Here is a 21,683-nt window from a genome sequence, read left to right on the forward strand (position 1 = left end):
ATGATGATGCAGTTTTTGCCTCTTACAGAATGTGTACCACTCCTCGCGAGCCAATATGCTACTACCAAAATGTCTAACACCGGAATAGAATACAACGAGCTGAACGACGGGACGCGAGGTAAGCGGCAACGTCTCAATGGCAAGTATCGCCGAATAAGGAGGTGTCTAGAAGTGGGGGAAAAAGTGCACAAAATGAATCGAAAACACCGTGGCCACCGATAGGAACCCGTTCCTTTCAAGGAACCACGACACACCGTGGCTGCATTGTGGCTTCGACTCATTTTGGCGGCAAGCTATTTTTCGATTTCCTCCGAGATCGAAGCAACCCGGCTTGGCAACAAACTTCCCACGCCAAGCATTATCCTTTATCTTACTGTGTCTTTTTCTCCCTCTTTCTTTCTCCCTGCTCTACACAGAAAGCCACGACAGTCCGAGCCATACGTCCGATACGGCGTATGAGTCATGCCTTAGCCCCTTGCACCCCGGTGATAGCGGGAGCTTCAGTGCAACCAACTCGTGCGCAATCTGCTGCGATCGGGCCACAGGCAAACACTATGGGGCCGCGTCTTGCGATGGATGTAAGGGTTTTTTTCGGCGTAGTGTTAGGAAAAATCATACATATTCCTGTAGGTAAGTCGTCCCGCGCCCATCGGTTGTGAGGTCACTGTGGAGCTAATGGCCAATTAAATGTCCGTTTACGTGTTCCTGTAGATTCTCACGAAATTGCGTGGTGGACAAAGACAAACGCAACCAGTGTCGGTACTGTAGACTGAAAAAATGTTTCAAGGCTGGTATGAAAAAAGAAGGTATGCATCGTCTCGTACAAGAGTCGTTGTTGCAAGGGTCAGCAATGTGTCATAATAACGACCGGTAATGTTGTGCTTTATAGCTGTCCAGAATGAGCGAGATCGGATCAGCTGCCGCAAACCGAGCACGGATGATAAGAACACCATCAACGGACTGTCGGTGAAGTTTCTGCTGCGGGCGGAAAACTTTAGCCGCCACTTCGGGGCCGCCCTGGACGATACGAATGATGCCGACGAGGGCGACCTGTCGTCAAAGCGATTCGCCAGCATCAACGACGTGTGCGATTCGATGAAGCAGCAGCTGCTGATATTAGTAGAGTGGGCCAAATCCATTCCGGTCTTCGCCGAGCTGCAGCTGGACGATCAGGTAGCGTTGCTGCGGGCGCACGCCGGTGAGCACTTGCTGCTGGGCCTATCGCGCCGCTCGATGCACCTGCAGGACATGTTGCTGCTCGGGAACAACTGCATCATCACGAAGCAGTGCCCGGACGCAAACCTGTCGCCGAATCTGGACATATCCCGCATCGGGGCGCGTATCATCGACGAGCTAGTGAGTGCCATGAAGGAAATACACATCGACGACTCGGAGCTGGCCTGCGTTAAGGCGCTAGTTTTCTTCGATCCAAGTAAGTTTTAAATCATACACAGATCAGGAGGGCTGCTTGGATGGATTAGATTGCATGAACAAACTTGAATGCTTTGTTCTGTTGAGATTGTGCAAAAGAAAGAACGCACACCACGCACCGAAACGAAAAACATTACCCATACCTGATTTATCTAACCACCAGGTGCTAAAGGACTGAACGAACCCGCCAAAATTAAATCGCTAAGGCACCAGGTACTGAACAACCTCGAGGATTACATATCGGATAAGTTATACGAGTCAAGGTAAGGAGGGGAATAATGTGCGAACCATTGTGTCCCGCGTACAAACGACATTCCCCATTCTTTTCTCTCTCAGGGGTCGCTTCGGAGAGATTTTGCTACTACTCCCAGTGTTGCAGTCGATCACGTGGCAGATGATCCAGCAAATTGAACTTGCCAAAATGTTCGGTGTGGCACACATCGATAGCTTGCTACAGGAGATGCTGTTGGGAGGTAGGCCAGCGCTACTCATTCGCGCGAATAAAGTGATCACTCAAGTTGTCCACGATGTTTCAACCCGATTCAATTGTCTTTAGGTGACGCAATAGACACCTCGTCGACGATAACGTCGCCCGTCAACATCATGAACACCAACAACAGTCCGTCGGACTCGTGCGACACAACGCAGCTGGCGTCGATGGGCACGACGGTGGCCGAGCACGAACCACAAGACCCTCTGGTAGAATTGTACAAAGATGACAACGACATCTTGCTCATGTCCTCGATGGACGCCGTATCCGGCACGGTATCAGCCAATGGCTACTGCCATCGCAAAGGTCCCGACCCGGCGACCGATTCGCTAGGTACGCAAATGCATCCCTCAACGGTCGAGACTGGAGGATCGGGAGAATACATGCAGCAGCAGCAGCAGCAGCAGCCGCAGCACCATCCGGTTCAGCGACACTTCAATGTTAGTGCGAGCGATTCCACCGTGAACGATATCTACTTCCACGCGCCGACCAGCGTCGGTGCGTCATCACTGCAGCTCGACTCGGACGTCACCATGTACAACAACAATAACCTAAGCTGCTGCCCGAGCGAGTTAACCACCGGAAAGGGCTGCGAGACGGTGAAGATTGAGGCGAAACGTGAACCAGAGAACGCATGATTCCAAATCTCTACACCATTCACACTAAGCTAGCGGACCGTGCTGTGCAACATGCATGCGCAGCCGTTGTCATAGTAACGCAAAGGGAAACACTACTGATATTTACGGTGCAAGAGGTACTATACAGGCTACTACTAGGATAGTTTTTTTCCCCCCGATTTGAGTTTGCGTTAGGTTTTCCTTTTCTTTATTTTTTTGTTGTTATGGTATTTTTTGTTTTCGTTACTTTCGGTCTCTTTGGTTATGGGGCAAATTATCGCAATATTTGACAAGATAAGTCCACGATAAGAACGCGAGAAGCGAAATGATAATTGAAGATAATACAACGGCCGTATATTTTTCTCGGCCGTTTTTGCGAGTTTGGCGGGTTTGTGGCCAAAATGTTGCTGTTGTTTTAGGGTGCGGAGTAGTAGGGAGGAGTAAAAAACCGTTAGGTAGTAATTAAACATTAGGCGTAAAACGTAAAGTCAAACTCATTCTGTGAGGCAGGATTTTTTTTATGTACATACAGGTGCATCGGGAGGTGATTGTTATACTCTTTTCTTAGGTAAGGTTTTCCCCTTCACGCTAACGTAAAGGAAGGTACCATAGACTTGTTTTTCTTCTGTGTTTTTTTTCCTGGGACGAAAAGTGCAAATAAAACGACTGTTATTTCTGTTTCTGTTTCGGCCTATGATAAATGCCAAAAAAGACAACTATGTGTGTTTTTATTGCTTTCAATAAAATGGACTGGTATAAGATGAACAGGTTGTTTTTGTAATTATAATCATTGGAATAACCAATTTTGAATGAAACATGTCTAATACATTTGCATAAATGAAAAAAAAAAATGAAACATAACAAGAAATTCAACAAAATAATCATAAATTCAACAAATACTATATGTATATGCTTTACTATAGGAACATTTAAAGCAAATTACAGTAACCACCACCACCACTGTGGTAACTTTGAACGGTGAAAATGCTTCTTCGGATGTATGTACAGTTCGGAACCGTAGTGTACATTTCATCCCGACTGCCCTTACTTATACGGATGGCTCTGTTTAGCTCTTGCTGTGCTCTCGTAGCCGTGTAAGCAACGCGGAGGAGAACGTTGATAACCGTCGATCGCGACCCGGCTGCGACAGAGACCGATCGCCTGCAGTCGGTAGATGCTAGCCTTAGGAGGTAGCCTATCTTGCTTCCATCTACTCGTCAGTGTGGACAGGCTCGTTGTAGTCACCGATTCACTAAGGCACGATAGGGATTGTTTTCCCATTTTTTATTCACAGCGGAAAGAAATATAGTTTGTCAGATTGTAATAACAATATTCCTAGTTCCAACTGTTCGGTAGTGGAGCCGTAAGTGTAGCAATTACCCCTGAACATATGGACTAGGAGCGAGCTTCTTGCCAACGGTGCTATAGCTTGTTAAGCTCAATTGCTCGAGTGATTTAACGGTTGATCAACCAAAGGACTCGGAAAGCCAAAAGTGGAAACCTGTATCAGTGATATCCTTTTGCCGAGCATACCGAATGATTCGACTTGCTTCAAAATCCCTCGGGTGAGCCTTGCCTTCCTCAGACCTTGCCGACGACCATCACGGTAAGTTTTGTCTGACACTGGACTCTGACTTCTTCGGCACGCGTTGAGTGAGTGTTCGTCCTCTATCGCACAACAACAAACTGCTTAGCGGAACGATCGTCGTGATCAGAACCGTGTCCGGGTTTTTGCTGATCACCATTCCGCCCCCTCCCTTCTGCCAGTGGTCCTTCAGTTCTATCTCTATACTTTACGCTCCACACATACGTGTGCCTGGTTTTCTGGTGTGAAACAAGCGTGTGTTCGTGCATTGTAGTGATTGAGGTTGTTTATGATCTACGGGTATACCGAGCTGGTATCAATAAGATAATCAATTATTTTGCCTTAGGATCAATGTTACTTCTTTAAAAAATACTATCATTCTGTAAAGTAACCATATTTTACTGAACTCATCATAATATAAAGAATGGAAATCGTGTGGAGTATCTGCAATCTTTTCCGTGAAGAACACGTTGTCTTCCCTCGCTGAGGTGCGTGTTGTATAAAGCAGTGGGGATAGAAATCGTACAACAAATTGGTAGTAATACTTCGGTTTAAAGACATGCGTGAGAGAACCGTAATCGTAGTCGAAGCTTCAACGAACCTAGTAAAAGAATTCTTTTACAAGTGCAGTGTAGTGGATCGTTACGAGTAAGGTATGAAATGAAACTCTGGCACCGCTCAACGCCTCAACAAAGTGCACGAAAATAATGGCCGACGCTCAAGTGAACCAGCAAATTGAGGACCATCGGAACCTTCCCGACTGGTCGGTTTATGTCGGTAACTCGTCGGACGAGTACTTCCCGCTGACAATCGATATGCGTTTCAACTCGGGCCACTTCCTATCGATTATGGTCTACAGGTGAGTGGAAAGAAATGGATCAACATCCGGCGGAGGAGTCCAGTGAAAATCGGTAAAGTGGCGCATGTTTTTCAATTCCAGCACATTGATGGTATTCTCGGCTACCGGAAACTTCACGGTACTCAGCATCCTGGCGCAACGGAAGGTTCGCGCCTCGTCCAGGATCAACATAATGCTAGCCCATCTGGCAATAGCGGATCTACTGGTATGATACTTGTGGGGCAGCCAGAACTAGTCCGAACTGACTCCTTGCCAATCCCTGTCATTCCTGCCAAACAGGTTACATTTCTTATGATGCCACTGGAGATCGGTTGGGCGTACACTGTGCGGTGGAATGCCGGGGACCTGCTGTGCCGCGTGATGGCGTTCTTTCGCACGTTCGGGCTGTACCTATCTAGCTTCATCCTGATCTGCATTTCGGTTGATAGGTGAGTGCCTTGTTTGTGACCATTGTTTCAGTGGATCATGTAACGACTGGCTCCTTCTTCGGTAGATACTTCGCCGTGCTGAAGCCACTGAAAGTGCACGACAATCGGGCCCATTTAATGATTATAGCCGCTTGGGTTGCGTCCGGCCTGTGCAGTTTACCACAGGTAAAGATACTACATAGCACGATCATGATGTCGAACCGCTGTAAACCGTTGCGTACTATTTCGCTTTGCTTAAAGGCCTACATCTTCCACTTGGAACAACATCCCAACATCACCAACTACAAGCAGTGCGTAACGTATCATGCATTCGAAACGGAAGTGTACGAAATAATCTACAACGTACTGGGTATGTGCCTCATGTACACGTTCCCGCTGATAGTGATCCTTTTCTGCTACGGGTCGATATACTATGAAATCTTTAGCCGTACCAATCCAAAGAATTTAGGTCAGTAACTTGGAATGCTTCATTGGTGGTTGGCAAATTACTCTAAGCGTATCTCCATTTGCTTATTTATTGTGATAATTGTTTGAATGTTCGATCAATGCTATGTATCAATGTTTGCTTAACTTTGTTCGGTTGAACTATTTTTGATGATAAAGGGGTTGCATATAAGATCGTCAAATTTAACGCCGGTTAGAAAATCGGCCCATGAGCGCCGAGGCTCACCCCCGCGACGCCGCGGGTTCGAATCCCAACCGAGACCGGACCCTCCCCTGTACGAGAGGACTGACTATCCATGTACAACAGGGAAACAAGTCTCGTAAGCCCTTAACGGGCAGGCATGACTGAGAGGTCGTTACGCCAAGAAGAAGAAGAAGAAGAAGGAAGACCAGCCGCAGCAATTGACGCAATTTTTAGGTCCTTTGTAACTTATTTATCTTTTTTATTTTTCAAACAGCATTTGAAAGGTAATTTTGGGCTCTTTCAAATGATGTTTTAGTTTAGCTTCTACGACGAAAGGACACATAATCAGCTTGTTAATTTAAATAGTTTTGAAACTCCCGAAGAAAAAATATTCGATCAGAAAGTAACTGAGAGCTGCAAAGCTGGTATTAAACCGGTTGTTTTAAATGATATTTATACATGTTTGAAAATACCTTGGATATATTTTAAATTTTGCACTAGCGGATAGTGCTTTAAAAAGCAAAGTAGGATGGCGCTTATGAGTATTGTTAACCTTTGTATTTTTGAGCAACCGAGTATAGCGTAATTATTCATACCAAGCAATTAAAATTCCACCCTTTGCAGAAAGTTTTCGCCGGTCAAGCATAGACGTTCTCGGCAGGGCGAAGAGAAAAACTCTACGCATGACTATCACGATCGTGATCGTATTTGTCGTTTGCTGGACACCGTACTACGTTATGTCGCTTTGGTGAATAATTTATTGTTTGAAGCATATATTTCCTAAGAAAGACTAATCGACGCTTCTTGCCAGGTACTGGTTGGACAAGGAATCGGCCAAGAACGTGGACCAGCGGATACAGAAAGGATTGTTTCTGTTCGCCTGCACGAACAGCTGCATGAACCCGGTCGTGTACGGTATCTACAACGTACGGAAGAAACGCACCGCAAGCCCCTTGAAGCAACAGGAGAAATCTTGCGGAAGTCACACAAACGTAAAAGCGTGATTTTGCAAAATAGCGTTTAGGTTATAGGAGTATCGAAAACAGGAAAACGATTACGATTACATAGTGGGGCCTGAAGAGCCAATAATTTGGGTCGCATCTTTCCTACTGCCAGAAGTTCATCAAAATTTCATGAATTACATTTCATTTCAAAATATTACATCCCTCCACAACCACATGGAATTGTACACAAGACAAACGTTTACAATGCAAATAAAAACTTATTAAGATCCTCTAAAACAAATTCTCCACATACAGTCGAATCTTTCTTCTATTTTGATGATGAAAACGACAATTTAACGTTTGCACTTCTATATCGTTTATTTTAATTTTTTTCTGTAACATAAGTTCACACTAAAAAGTATTGTGAAACGGGACAAAGAAAATCGTCACTCTACCGGATGTCAACGAGTGCGTTCCGAGAGCTTCTGGAAAGCGGAAAACGCTGAGGTAGCAGCAGATGCGGAGTGATACGATAGCCCGAAGTAGGTAGCTGTGGAAGCGGTTGTGTAAATACGCGTACTTTAGAGGCTACTTTTAGTTGTACGTTGTTTGATTAGATTGGCTGAGGTTGAACCAGGCGGGCGCTTCAGGTTCGGTGATCCACCTGGACTTCCCGCTGTAGGCGTGGTGGCAGTTCTCGATAAATCGCCTCCGGTACGTTATCTGGAAGAAGATTAAACGGTTCGAGTATGGTTAAAAGTGGCTTTCAAAGACGGGTTCATCAGCGGGTCTTACCATTGCATCGATAAACCAGATCGGACCAAATGATCATCTCCTGCGAGAAACAGAACACACCCAATCGACCGCCCTTGAGCGTGGTGTCGAAAATGTTGCCCGAATCGGCCACCATCTGATCACCGTCGAAAATTCGCAACCGGATCAGTCCGATCTTGGGACGGTGGAGCAGCAACCACCGGTAGGCGGTACGCTCCGTCCAGCCAACGTTGCGCGGATCCTTCCAGAGCAGCTTCACCTGGTCCTTGGTGTCACCGGTGTGCCAGAGGCTGTTGCGCAGCATCTCACCCGGGCCAGTGTTGCTGTTGATCAGCTTCAGTTGGATGCCGGGCTCGGCCGAAGCACGGAACGGTGTCGCCTGCCAGTACGTTTGGATGTTTTTCTTCCACATCACCGCGTAGAACTTGTGGTTGTCCTGGTAGCTGAAGATGAACCCGACGTAGTCGTCGTCTATTTCCGTGTCGACGAAGAAGGTACCCTCGAAGTCCACCCCACCGAAGGCATCGTAACTGAAATCGGTACCGGTTCCAAGTTAGGCTTAAGGGCCCGCATGCTTTCTCACGCCAATCACCCTTACCCGACGGCAAGTCCCGGATCACTGTTTTGCGTTTGTACAATTTCCGCGCCCTTGTTGTAGATCACCCAGTTGGGATCGATCTGAGAATCACCCTCCGGATCGAGCACCACCGTCTGGTACGTGCGGAAGTCAGTCGAAAAGATCTTCGAATTGTTCGGACAGTTGTCCAGGTAGTTAGGAATGAGATCCAGATCGAAGTCCTCCTCGCAGATATCACCAATACCGTCGTCTGCAACAGACCGTTAGTAAGCATTAGAATCCCCGGTTTTGGAGAAAGATACTAATGAGTATGGCTCCCATTCGCTTACTATTTGCGTCCGTCTGGTCCGGGTTGAAGACGATCGGGCAGTTGTCCTCGTGGTTTAGGATGCCGTCGTTGTCCGCATCCGTGTCACACAGATCGCCCCGACCGTCACCATCCGAGTCGAGCTGGTCCGAGTTGGCTAGCTTCGGGCAGTTGTCCCGGCTATCCTGTATGCCATCCCGGTCGCGATCGACATCACTATCGCATGCGTCGCCGATAAGATCATTATCGGAGTCCAGCTGTTGAAGGTTAAGCATGTTTGTTTATTTCGATAACTGTGGTATTTCTTGCAGCTTATCGAATATGACGGGCGAGATAATAAATCATAAATCATTAAATATATTTAAGCGAGTGCTACCATATGTGTGCACATCGAATATTTTCACTTACTATTGCAGGTTAATTGTATGAAAGGTTTTTAGGATAGTATCAGATGAAACAAATACTACTGTATCAACAATACGTTAGAAAGTGTTGCAGTAAGATTTCGGGTCCAGTGCATGAAAGCCAGATGCGGATCATAGGGTAAGCAGACTAAGCAACTGCTTGGGACTCCGAGCTATCCAGGACTCCGTGGTTTTCACATTTTTTTTAAGGAAATCCTATTCATTATTTTGCAAAAGGGGTTTTTACTTGTCTTATCAAACACTTGATTTGATTTTTGATTGACTTTCGAAATAATTTTAAAAGGTAGAGAATGCAGCAACAGATCTATGTAGAATTTGATGGATTTTTATGATGAAAATTGTCATTAATTATACCACAAGCGAAAGTTCTAAAATGAAATGAAATAATTTTACAAGAAAAATTTCAGTGTTCACCTAAAACAAAGTGCGCAAAACTAGAGATCAATTCTAGAATCTTGTTATTTGTTTTAGGAGAAGCTCAATACACTAACGTAAATTGGAGATAACACTTTTGAGAAGTCATGAAAGAAGAGGAAATTTCACAGAATGGATCAAGGATTAGCAAAATTCCTTGTACATTTTGAAACTTGGACATAAATCTCAACGATTAATTTTAAACGCTTCAGAGAAATTGTAGCACTGGCTATTCACGTACACAAAGAGAAAAAGTATTCACCAATGACGGTCGTAGGGGGTGTCCAAGAAGAAGAAGCTCTTGATAATCCGCCTCGCGGGATCATCTCATATCTTACCTGATTGGGATTCGGGATCATTGGGCAGTTATCGCACACGTCGCCAACACGATCGCCGTCCGTATCGAGCTGATTATGGTTGCTCACTTTCGGACAGTTATCGTCCTCGTTCCGAATACCATCGTTATCGATGTCTGGATCGCAGGCATCACCCAGGCCATCCTTGTCCACGTCGTTCTGATCTACGTTCGAGACGGTCGGGCAGTTGTCACAAGCATCACCCTGCTTATCTCCACCGTCGACGTCGCTATCCATCTGATCCGGATTGTGCACCAGAGGGCAGTTATCCTGTGGAGAACAGACAGTCAAAGTTCACGTTTATAACCACTGACGACAATCACTCGCGATTGAGTTGTACCGGATTGTTCAGGATTCCGTCGTTGTCCGCGTCGGGATCGCAAGCATCACCGATGCCGTCGCGATCGGCGTCCTCCTGGCCGGAGTTGGGAATGTTGACGCAGTTGTCCGCACGACACTTTTCATCGCTGCAGAGCAGGTTGGTGTCCGGCCAGCCGTCGAGATCCTTGTCCGAACCGCAAAGGAATCCATCTCCAGCCCATCCTACCTTACACTTGCACCTGAAGAAGACGCATGGTATTTGACAAGATCCCAATCGCGCGAATAGATGTGGGAGATATACCATACCTGTACTTGTTGTTACCGGCGTGCTTGCAAACCGCATTCGTGTCGCAGATCGTACCATCCAAACACATGCGGTCTGATGGTAGACACTCGTGCGACGAATTCCGGATGAATCCCGCCTTACACTGACACTCGTACGAGCCCTCCGTGTTGTGACAGATCGTGCTCACGCCACAGCGAGCCGTCCCATCGGCACACTCGTTCCGATCCGTGCACCTTTGCCGCTGCATCGAACCATCGAACCCTGCCGCCGAGAGGCCTTCATAGTGGATGCCCACGTATCCAGCCGGGCACGGATCGCAGCGGAACCCAGGCGATGTGTTGGTACAGCGGACGCGCACATCACACGGCTCCATCAGATCACACTTGTAGAGGGTACCGGAGAGCGAAAAAAGAGCCATCAGAACCATGGAACATGTGCGTCGAATCTCTGGCTCAACTGGCAACCAAGGCTTCCGATCTGTTGCGATCCCGGAGCACATACAGTCGCACCACTACCTACCTCGTCCACGTCGTGACAGGCAGTACCGTTGCCAGTGAAACCGGCCGGACAGGCACCGCAGCGGAAGAACGGATGCTGATCTAACCTACTGCAATGTACACCTTCATGGGGAACGTTCGGAAGAGTGGGCGAGGGGTGTAAACGATGGGGTCAGACATATAATTTTGCAAAATGGTTAAGGTTTTGGTTTTGTGATTCACTCTTCGAAGTAGTTGACGGTGCGATCTTTTGTGATCCAAGATCGGATATGATCTTTTTTATTCACTAGGATTTCTTATTGCATGAATTATAGAGATTTGAAAAACACTGGTTTTGGAACCAGAAGAAATTATATTTCTGATCAAAGTTAAACATCATACGCAGGAAGGATACAAATTGCAACAGATAAAAGCAGCAAATATGCATTGATGTTAACTCCTTTCAAGATTTAAGCAAAACCATAGATTATTTGTAAATGGTTTATATCGTATTTGATCATCAAATCTTGTTCGACATAATCGAGTCTGAATGTCTGAATCGTCTCTTTTATGATATGCAACTCGCGAGGCGCTTCGCTTTGAGAAATACTATTTCAACAGTCTGTTAACATATCCAGTAATGTCGACAGATCTTAACTCGTTAAGCGCTATGCGCAAATTGCACTGCTTTCCGTTCTGCCAACGATTCGTAGAAACGCTGGCCTACCTAACGGGCTCTGTCGGTCCAAGCAGAACGACGCCGGCTTACGAGAAAGAACACTGTCGGCCCCACGGGACCGACGTAGCGCTTTACGTGTTAACCAAGTATTGACTGTTTACCGTATGCTAAAGAATCCGTGAATACTGATCCATTGAGCGGCTTTATAGAAACTGCTTCAAATATCATTTGTCACAGAGGAACGATGCATGCAAGGAGTTGGATGATTAAGCAGGTTTCGGAACAAAGCTGTTAAAAGTGACTACAAAACTACGAGAAACAAAAAAAAAACAAGTATAATAGACCAACCCATTAACCAAAGTTGATGAACGACGATCGGTTTATTCTCGGGATTTCGTAAATATTGTGGGTAGTAAAGCTTAAGGTTAAGTACATTTAGCGTCGCCGGCTAAAATTAAGGTAAACAAAATAGTATTATGCGTATAAAAAGTTCATGACAATATTTGTAGTATTTGTAAGTCGCCTGCATGTTCAGGGGGAGGGAATATAAATCGACGCAACGTTTCGGACACTGTTGTCCGCCGAAGTATTGGGAAAGAACACAACACCTTTTCCACATTCACAACAGCGCAACTTGCGCAACGGATGAGTTTGCATGGGATGAATTGGGATGTACGTGAAACTGTTTCGTGAGAAGCCCACAGCTCGTGTCGCTTGCTTAGGGATCTCCTCGACGGCAGTCTCCGTACGGTTTGTTCAGGTTGGTCAACGTTGGTTAGGAGGTTCAATCAATGGCAATGACTGGGATTTGACTATTACTTCCTACCTGGCGCGCACGGCTTGTCTTCGCAGGCGTCCCGAAACCGGCAGTGCTTACCGTCACCCTCGTACCCGGCCGGGCAGGGTCCACACTGTGCACCCTCGACCGTGTCATAGCACTGGACACCACTAGAGGAAAGGAACGAGCAACCAGAATTTATAGGTCCAATACCGAGAGTCTGCTAGAGTTGATCGATCGAACCACTTACTTGAAGCATGGCTGGTCCGCACAGGTTTGACCGGGGCGACAGCTGCGACCATCACCGACGTACCCCCGTGGACAGTGGCCACAGCGCATGCCGGTGGACGTATCGTAGCACTGCACGCCTGCAAGACGATCACCACGTGAGTACTCATGGCTTAGTAGGTCCTCGTAACTGCTTACCTGGGAAGCACGGATTGCTGTACTGACAGTTTTCGCGCAGCGGCTGAGCCTGCTGACAGCCGGCACAATTCTCAATCAGGCCGCGCAGGTAGGTGATCTCATGCCGTTGACCCTTTACTTCCTCCTTCAGTTCTTTTACCAGCTTCAGAAGCTCGCCCAAAAGCTTCAGGATGTTCTCTGTCAATCACAATATTATCAATCATACCATCGCGACTTCGAGCAGCTCACGCCAAGCCAAACCTACCGTCACAGTCTCCATGAATGATGGGAATGTCCCCACGGTTCGACGAGAAGTCGGTGTGGATCTCTTGCTTGTACTTTTCCGACGTGTGATGCCAATTGCGGATGTCACGTTTCTTGTTGCGCTCCGGAGCAACTTCCCCTAGATTTACGTCCGGTATTATTAAATCATGTGCAATCTGAACGTTTGAACTGATGTTCCATTTCTTACCTTGCGCCTTATTCTTCAGCATCTTCTCCACCGTTTGCTTCTGGCGCGGGTGGATACTGTTGTTGCCATTGCGACGCAAAATCTTCTGACAGCTGGCCCGGCTCAGCGCCTTTTCCAGCTCCGAGTCCAAAAACAGGGGATACTTACGCTCGCGGAACTACGCGACGGAGCGGGAAATGCGTGAAAAGTAAAACAATCGATCAGTGGTGCCATTAGGAAGCATCGCCCGATTTGAGCCGCGATTATGATGAATTCGCGTAGCAATTAGTTACCAGCTTCACGGTCGGCTCGTCAGCGCTGGTGAACAGCTTGGACAGATTGACGTCCAACTCTTCCGTGGACGATTGTTTACAGTTCATGTAAACGGTGATCGAGCTCTGGTGGAACGCGAACGCAAGCGATTTGATCGTTGTTGACTCGTTCAGGTCGTTCAGGATGAGATTTTTTGAGTACACCTTCGCGTGGGTGTTGATGTCGATGGTCACTACGGATACGGGGCAAAAGGCGATGAAGAATGGCTGACGCGGGGTGATAAATCAATCCCGGTGGAGTTCGAGGGATCGGAGGTGGGAAATAGAGCGTGCGCCCACTTACCTCGCTTATTTTTGCGATCCAAATAGAAGGAGAATTTGTTCTTCGACTCGGGGAAATCGATCATGAAAAGTGCCTCGATCGTTATCCTAAACTTTCGGCGCGGTCTGCAAACACATTAACGTTGATGAGTTTTTGAGGTGAAATTCTATGTAAACAGTTTATGGTTCTCTTCATTATAACGACATGGCGTTATTTAAATTTTGAGTATAAAACACTGGCTTATGTGATACAAATTGTGAAGATTTCTTCCAAACGAATCTTATGGTATGTTATGTTTTATTTAACAAAATCTTAAATTATCTTAAAAACATGAAAATCATTATAGATGAATGGCTTACGGAAGAGTGTTTTGTTTATTTTTATGATAATTTATGTTATGTTAGGGTTTATTTGTAATTCAGATCCGTCGAATAATCCTCGATCATATCTTTGTGAATTGTGTGTGACAACATTTGTTAAAAGAATATGGGGTCTATTCTGATAGTCGAGTCGATCACCACTTTGCCGACTGAGTCGATTTCAAATTCAAAGGATCACCGAGGCCGAAGGCATCTGAGATAAATTTGTCAAATCTATAGAGAGTGGGTTTTTTGCGGTTTCGTGGTAATCGAAATCGAGACGTCGTCTACCGCAATAAGATTTTCGATTTTACTCGATACACCACTCAGTGTTGCCCACTGCTCGACTTAATTATCAGAATAGGTTCCTATGTATCCAAATCGGTTTAAGGATATTAACTAATTTCAAGATATGTTTCCAATAAATCTCCAGATTATTGAAGAAACTTGCGAATAAGTGATCAAAATATAAAAAGTGTTATAAATTAACGTACTATCTTAGCGTATTTTTAGACATAAATTTTCCAATGTAACAGAAACTTACCTAATATGTCTCAGAGATATAAGAAAATCATCCTTAATATACTCTTCCAATTCGGTTGAAGCGACTAATGACACGGGGACCGAGTTGAGAGAAACAGAGACATAAATGGGCGGTTAGTTGGATGTACAGTACAGATCGTATGAATGCACACGCTTTTCTGTGGTCATTAACAAATATGGAAATATGGAAATTTCATATATGGTTTTGCAGTATGAGTATTAAGATTCCGTTTCAATTCCCCAGCAAAACCCCCAGTGGCGCTCCAAATAAGAATTGAATTTTCATAAATCAATCAATACCACTTTGTGATCTCACTGGCGAACCGTACGGGTGGGAAGTATTGTTTCAAATGTGGGCGCACACGTAGGTTTGAAGTGCGTGGATTTTTGAAACATTATTCAATCGCCATTACGCGGAATGGCTGGACTGGTGACGCCGTGAGGCGCCATGGATCGGTAAATCGATCTTCCGGGTCGATCAGCACTGGAGTTCGGTTTGGACTGCGCCCCCATTGTGTTTTGTCACTTAAATTGTGTGCAGCTGAGTTGTACACTTACCGGGGTCAAGAGATAGTGGTTGCACTTGCTGGACGATTGCGCAGAGCGCCAGCAGCAGCAACAGCCCCGCTGCCAGGGATGATTTCATTTTGCTCGTTTATACTGGAAAATGGGAAAGATGGAAACCGATAGGAAAACAAATTCTCACTTTAGGTCACTCGGGGCGATTTTTAAATCGTGCTGGTATATATGTTTTATCCACACTTGTAGAAGTATCTTGTTTTACTGGCTAATAGTTTCAAAAGCAATCTCACTTAATCGCCTTGGCATCATTTTCACTGTCGAGTTATTGTAAACCCATGAAGGGCACGTTTTGAAAGCAACCGTTACATTACGAACTAATTGACACATGTTCTCGAATCGGCACACATGTTCGGCGGTGCGCCACACCACCGTCATTACCGCCACGGCATCCGAAGGTGTTCCCGTTTCATGATAAATGAATGCTGAACGTCGTTTTTATATCTCCAGGTTTTTGCTTTTTTTTTTCTTTCCTGGTGCCACAGAAAGGATCACTTTTTCGGGTTTTCGTTCGTTCTCCTTTGCGCTGTTCGATGCGTTTCGTTTTTCTGAGCCTTTTATTTCCTCCGATATCTTCGGCGTCGAGCAGCTCTTCCTTGCCGCCGTATCATTTGCATGGCCGTTCGGGCACTGTCTGGTTTTATTTTATTAATTGTTTGATGTTGTGATTCCATTTTAATTTCCAACCACGGGTAGCTTCGGCACTTGGGCCGTCGCCGTCCCACATGTCCGCGCACATGGTGGGCTGCGAACCTGAACCGATCGGGCGCCCTGTCACCGATGTCGTCGTCGTCGTCGTCGTCGGGCCGTCGGCGGGATTCCGGGGCGACAAAATAGGTGACTCTTGAGTGACATCGTAAATGGCGTCTCCCGATAGCGAGGCGGGTCGTCGTCGTCGGCTGCGCAGGTAGACACAAGCGACAGGCCTTTGGCGTGCAGGGATACACCTATAAGAAGGTGTGGAACGCCACGGCCGAGCGCGGCGAAAAAACAGGAATTTCCGACCGAACAGAAATGTGAAATAAATAAAGTGGAAGGAAAAAAGCGGGTCCGTACGCACGTCCGCCAGGCAAGGCGGGTGTTCGGGCCGGGGACGCGATCAGAAGCAATCAAAACCGAACGGCGACGATCCGAACGGAAAGGAGCGTAACCTGGACTGGAGCAGCCGGCCAGCAGCGGTTGGCGGCGGTGTGTTGTTAGCCCGGAGCTTCGGAATTGTGGCGCGTAGGCGTTTTGAAAGAGAAGAGTGGAGTAGTAGGAAAAAAAAAAAAAAAATGTGTGGGCAGCCCTCGCCGTGGAGGCTGCCTCGCGGCGCAGCACATACGGACACACACAGACACACACACAAACACACACACACATAGAGACCGCGTGGAGGAGCGGTGGAAATCGTCTCGGTTCTTCCAGCTTCGCGAGCCCCATGGAGTCTCGACATCCGCTGCAACACCGCGTTGCAGAGCTTGCATTCCGCTGTTGCCTCTCCCCGGTACCCACCCGGTCTATTTCCATTCCCGACCTGCCCACACCACCCTGTGCTGTGCCGTGCGTGTGTGTGCGGCAGCGCGCGCGCCAAACCCCCAACCACGACGGGGAGAGCCCGCGAAACAGATGGGATTTCGAGCGTCAATTTGCCAATTTCGGAAGCGGTCTGGGCGAAAATGGACATGCGGTCCGGTCGCGATGGGCCCGAAATTACCGGACGGCGTGAAAACCCGGTCCCGAACCGTTACCGCGAACGATCGAACTGGTGCACTTCGGTGCACTTTCGGCGATCGATCTGGTTCATCGCACTTCCACACATCACTCTCGACTTTGTTCTGGTCTGGGTACTGGAGCTTTTTGGAGGATCAGACTATTGTTCACCAGTTGTTGCTGAACGGGGAATTGCGATTTATCCTAAAATCCTGCCGAACGATTCTCAAGCGTGTTTTGTACAAGTGTCACTCTATGGTTCAATTTTTCCGTTACACAATTTCCACCGAGGGTAGCACAAAACAGGTCACTAACATTCGACACACCAATAAACCCCGATTCGTCCTTCGGTTCTTCGCACGAACCGGAACTTCCACGCGCAGAACCTCTGGCACGTACTCCGAAAAGGTCCTTTCGGCTACAGACGATTGCGACCACGACTCACCAACTTCTTATGCGCGCCAGCAGCAGCTCCTCAGCTCCGGATACAAACGACAATCCAGCGACGACGAAGCCCACGAAGCGGCGGGTGAACAAATATCGACCAAACGCTGTGGGATCTCACAGCAGACTAAGCCGCTGCACGTACCACCGACGTCTAGACGCGAGATCGCGAGAGATCCAAGTCGCGGTCCACGGACTGCCTTGTGCCCGCCGTTTGCCTGCTTTACGAGCTTCCTAGGTGGGCGGTGTTGCGATGAGGGCTGTGTGCGTGTTTCGTATGTGCGCATCCGTTTTGTGGGTGGGGTGGAGAAGGGCCCAGGGAGGCGGTCTCGCGCATCTCGCGAGGCGAAGGTGACGATCACGGATGCTGGCCCGCTTGTGAAACAGATTATGATTGCCGAAGAAGGGGCTTTCCCGTCCCGCCCCGGGTGTTTGGAAGTGGTTGCGAGGGGAGAAGAGGGGAAGCACGGATACCCGCAGACGGGAGTGGCCAGTGGACGTTCCGGTGGACATCTGAAAATCTCTCTAAACGCCTCTCCAAGCGTCCGGCTGCCAGGTCGGAAATAAAAATGTCACAAAACGCTGGTATGGCAAAATCAGCTGGCCTCCAAAGCCGGGAGGTTACGACGGTGCGGTTCCACAATGGTCATTACCATCTAATGGGTTGACTAATAAAATCAAAAAACGTCCACTGACGTCCGGGACGGCGGGGGAAGCAGGGGAAATCAAGTGGTGCGAGCAAAGGGACATAAGCATAACACCAGCGGACCGAATAAAAAAAACCTGTCCAACCCCCGCGCATTGAAATGGTTGAGAAGCTAAGAGGGCTGCCCTGACTTTGGCTTGAAAAAAAATAAAGAAAAGATATACACACACACAGATTACCACCTAGCCCGCCGGTAATGACGATGACTTGCTGCGTTGATCGTTGGTATGGCGATCGGGCCGTGAAAACATGCTGATCGCGTTGCGTATCATCGTTGGGATTGGTACTTTATGAACCACATTATCAAAGCATCACGCGGCGATGGGGTGAAGAGGAGGGTGGATGTGCCATCCAATGCGTGGTAGAGCATCGGCGGGACGATCTTAGTCGATCACAATGTTTTTCTCATTAATGTGAGGAGCGTTGCAGGATGCCGACAGCGACGGCGGAACGAGTGAGTTGGTATTCTCTTTTTGCAAGAAAATTAAATGGAAAAACGTGGGCCGAGTGACGGGGATACGGGTTTTGCATGCCGTTGGTCGAGGCAGACAGCAGCAGCCGAGGCAGGATTTGCATATGTCGCAGATGTCATTCAAATCCTCCGCTACGCCCAGCTCGTGGCAGATGATCTCAAAACCAAAAGTCCACCGAAAGCTGCAAGGGAAAAAGGACGAGCTGGGCTGGAAACGGGCGCCATAAGTTCGTGGTAACGTCTTTATTTGGTGCCTAAACGTTGGCTTAATTGATGTGCCGTTCCGAGTCTACGGGATACCCGATCCGGTCGGCTGCATGTTTACGATCTCTGGCCCATAGATTCGCAGCGGCCATCGAAGCTTATGGCAAAAGCGCATGAGAAAAACGGTTTTCTTTTTGAACTCTGAAAATTCCTTTGACGTATTAAAATTCATAAAATGAAGCTTTCTATCGTTTGCGATATGAGTTCATATCTTACTTGTTCGAACTATGCAGGTTCTTAATCCTTCTTTAAAAAAACAATAATTTTGTCAATCAAAGCATACAACCCATTATTCAATGAACGAATAAGCAAAATATCCAAAAAGGTGGAAATAGCCCGCACTTGCAGTAAATTGTGTTCATTAATATGTCTGAAATATGAGTCATATTTGATGATTCTTTGAACGATTCTTAGTTAAAGTATAACTGAGAAAACGAAATAAAGAAGAATTGTGTTTACAATCATATTCGATTTTATTGCCGTTTGTTTTGTTTTATTTAAGTAAATACACAGTATGTTGAAACACTGATAGAGGAGGTAATCCTGCTGCCGGTTTTTATTAAGAACATTAGTATGTTACTTAACACATACTACAAACAATTAAATCCATAATTCTTAAATTATTTTTGTGGAATCTATAGCTCGAATAACATGCTAATGAATTTTCGATATATTATATCGAAAGCGCATATTGAAATTTATGATGAAAAATTCATTACATCCAAACGAGTGTTTGTTTGGCATTGTTAATACATTTGATTAAATTATTTGTGTTATTAAATACCATTTAACACACAAAGATACTTCAAACATGCCGACACTTTTAAAATAGTTAGTTTTATGATCATCATTCTTTACCTCTCCCGCAAACCTACACAATACATTATTTCTAAGCGATCTAGCAAAAGAAATCAAAGAAACATCAAATCGTGCTTAAAAACATAATACATAAACTCTTCAACTCTCATAGTTACTTCATGAATTGGTTTATCATTGTTTACAGCTGGACCTCGATTATCTGTTGTTCTGGTCCAACTGTGCACAGTTTTTCTCTACTTTCAATTTATTAATTTTAAGTAGTTACACTAAGGTGTAAACATAGTTAGAAACGCCAAAATTATATTAACATAGTTTCGTCGACTAAAGGTCAAACTAAAAAATAGCATTTTTAGCAAATAGAAAAATTTAAGATTGTAAAACTCAATATTCCGAATGAAAACACTCTTTCGTTTGAAAATTCTTTCTACCCAGATGAAATCAGCGTAATCAGCTAGTGCACCATAAAATTGAGGCATAATGCTCCATTACATTGAGGCAATGCCACAAAATGGAAGAACAATCCACAAATAGCCAATTTTGCATGAACCAAAAAGTTAAAGAATTTCCTGTTTCTGGAAATAAATGAAATTCAAGAAATCAATGCTTTCATTCATCATATTTATAACTAGGGTAAGTGCACCCATAGTGGCGCTAGTACCAATAGTGGTTGTAGTGGAATAAAATCCTAGCTCTACGCCGATATATGTACAATGGAGTTATTTGTTCTTCTATGAAATGTTCTTTGATCTTCTGCGGAGTGTTAAAACGATGAACCATCTCATTCCGTAATATATAAGCTCCAAAATTCATATTTTCTAAACAGGTTGTCCCAACATGCTGCATTCCTTAAAAATCTATAACGGATATCATGATTTCCTTAAGGCCATAAATCACTGCAAAATCATTAAAACTATATGATTTCGCTACTGACATACCCCAATATAATTGGTTTATACGAATTTAGTGCATTTTAGCATAATTTTATTATATTTTCATAGCTTTAACTATAGTGCCACTATAGGCACAAAAACCCAAGTTGTTCCTATAGTAGCCATAGATTTTTTCACAAGTATATTTTAGTTTTATTCCGGTTTTGGCCAATATAATCAGGTAAATTTAGTGATTTTATTCTGTTTCTACAAAATAAACAAAGCGGAACTGGAGAGAAGGCTCAGCAGAAGAAGCAGAGGAAAGAAAAAAGAAAGCGGACGAAGGATACGCTATAAAGCATATACTATAGTTTTATCTGTAATATTCAGAGCATTTTTTATTAATTGAAATTGGACATATTTCGGTAAAACAATACAGTTTTTTCAATGACAACGCATTGGTCAAGGAGTATTTTACCGTTTTGTTTGAAATATGCTTCAAAAATAAGTCATAGTCTAAATATATTCAAGTTTTTCGTACTACCACCACTATAGGAACACAATACCACAACTATAGGAACCATACCACCATAATAGGAGCAACCGACTAGGAAGAAAAATACGCTTTTTTTCGTGTATTTTGTATGGTTTACGGTGAAAATAGATGTTTGTCAGAAGAAAAGCCATGTTTCGATCATAATTGATTCAAATATGTAGAATATTGTGTTCTTAACACTCCTAAATTACACCTATTTGGTATTTACAGTACTAAGTGCACCACTATTGGTACAGTTACCCTATATATTCTTATCAATCATATTGATAAGAGTTCTTTTCAGTTTGTTTACAAACTGATGCATTTTGCCCCGACCTTCAAGAGAAGGTGCATTAAACCCCAACTATAAGTTGAACACATTTTTAATTAAAATACGAGTAAATCTGCATACTTACAAAAATTTTCATAAAAAGTTTGAAGCTCTTATTATTAAGAATATATAAAAATAGTCTCATATATAAAAACAACAATTTTTGTACTATTTATTCCTTAGCGGAGTGTTCAGCAAAATTACATCAGAACCTGTCCGAAGCAGTGATGTGTTTGTTTTATATC

At 45.3% G+C, this 21,683-nt stretch overlaps 3 protein-coding genes across 3 annotated transcripts; 2 read left to right on the plus strand and 1 right to left on the minus strand.

Annotated features, from left to right (window-relative positions):
* Nucleotides 1-3,297, plus strand: LOC131260435 (hepatocyte nuclear factor 4-gamma). Its single transcript, XM_058262149.1, has 7 exons — nt 1-118; nt 417-630; nt 712-806; nt 890-1,432; nt 1,595-1,694; nt 1,768-1,904; nt 1,988-3,297. The coding sequence occupies exons 1-7, from the start codon at nt 1-3 to the stop codon at nt 2,557-2,559; spliced, it is 1,779 nt and encodes a 592-aa protein (XP_058118132.1). The 3' UTR covers nt 2,560-3,297.
* Nucleotides 3,298-4,830: 1,533 nt separating this feature from the next.
* On the plus strand, nt 4,831-7,042 carry LOC131260484 (adipokinetic hormone/corazonin-related peptide receptor variant I-like). Its single transcript, XM_058262222.1, has 7 exons — nt 4,831-4,982; nt 5,064-5,187; nt 5,262-5,410; nt 5,476-5,575; nt 5,651-5,858; nt 6,663-6,786; nt 6,850-7,042. Exons 1-7 carry the CDS (start codon nt 4,831-4,833, stop codon nt 7,040-7,042), a joined length of 1,050 nt encoding a protein of 349 aa, XP_058118205.1.
* A 341-nt stretch (nt 7,043-7,383) lies between these two features.
* LOC131260483 (cartilage oligomeric matrix protein) lies at nt 7,384-15,373 on the minus strand. Its single transcript, XM_058262220.1, has 17 exons — nt 15,286-15,373; nt 14,729-14,792; nt 13,847-13,950; nt 13,525-13,736; nt 13,253-13,409; nt 13,046-13,183; nt 12,802-12,978; nt 12,626-12,743; nt 12,424-12,545; nt 10,962-11,062; nt 10,463-10,824; nt 10,176-10,395; nt 9,818-10,105; nt 8,663-8,897; nt 8,355-8,583; nt 7,778-8,286; nt 7,384-7,705 (listed from the first exon to the last, which is right to left on the minus strand). Exons 1-17 carry the CDS (start codon nt 15,371-15,373, stop codon nt 7,629-7,631), a joined length of 3,201 nt encoding a protein of 1,066 aa, XP_058118203.1. The 3' UTR covers nt 7,384-7,628.
* Between the last annotated feature and the right edge of the window lie 6,310 nt (nt 15,374-21,683).

The sequence above is a fragment of the Anopheles coustani genome, chromosome 3, assembly GCF_943734705.1.
Source record: "Anopheles coustani chromosome 3, idAnoCousDA_361_x.2, whole genome shotgun sequence".
Taxonomy (NCBI): domain Eukaryota; kingdom Metazoa; phylum Arthropoda; class Insecta; order Diptera; family Culicidae; genus Anopheles; species Anopheles coustani.

What these genes read in the sequence shown, in the direction of transcription:
- LOC131260435 (XM_058262149.1), top strand. Translation starts at nt 1, where the DNA reads ATGATGATGCAGTTTTTGCCTCTTACAGAATGTGTACCACTCCTCGCG. An exon ending in GCTAGTTTTCTTCGATCCAA is followed by an intron (nt 1,433 to 1,594) that starts GTAAGTTTTAAA and finishes TCTAACCACCAG; the next exon opens with GTGCTAAAGGACTGAACGAA. An exon ending in GATAAGTTATACGAGTCAAG is followed by an intron (nt 1,695 to 1,767) that starts GTAAGGAGGGGA and finishes TTTCTCTCTCAG; the next exon opens with GGGTCGCTTCGGAGAGATTT.
- LOC131260484 (XM_058262222.1), top strand. Translation starts at nt 4,831, where the DNA reads ATGGCCGACGCTCAAGTGAACCAGCAAATTGAGGACCATCGGAACCTT. An exon ending in TGGCAATAGCGGATCTACTG is followed by an intron (nt 5,188 to 5,261) that starts GTATGATACTTG and finishes CCTGCCAAACAG; the next exon opens with GTTACATTTCTTATGATGCC. An exon ending in GCCTGTGCAGTTTACCACAG is followed by an intron (nt 5,576 to 5,650) that starts GTAAAGATACTA and finishes CTTTGCTTAAAG; the next exon opens with GCCTACATCTTCCACTTGGA.
- LOC131260483 (XM_058262220.1), bottom strand. Translation starts at nt 15,373, where the DNA reads ATGAAATCATCCCTGGCAGCGGGGCTGTTGCTGCTGCTGGCGCTCTGC. An exon ending in AGACAAGCCGTGCGCGCCAG is followed by an intron (nt 11,063 to 12,423) that starts GTAGGAAGTAAT and finishes TTCCCCATGAAG; the next exon opens with GTGTACATTGCAGTAGGTTA. An exon ending in GGACCAGACGGACGCAAATA is followed by an intron (nt 8,584 to 8,662) that starts GTAAGCGAATGG and finishes GGTCTGTTGCAG; the next exon opens with ACGACGGTATTGGTGATATC.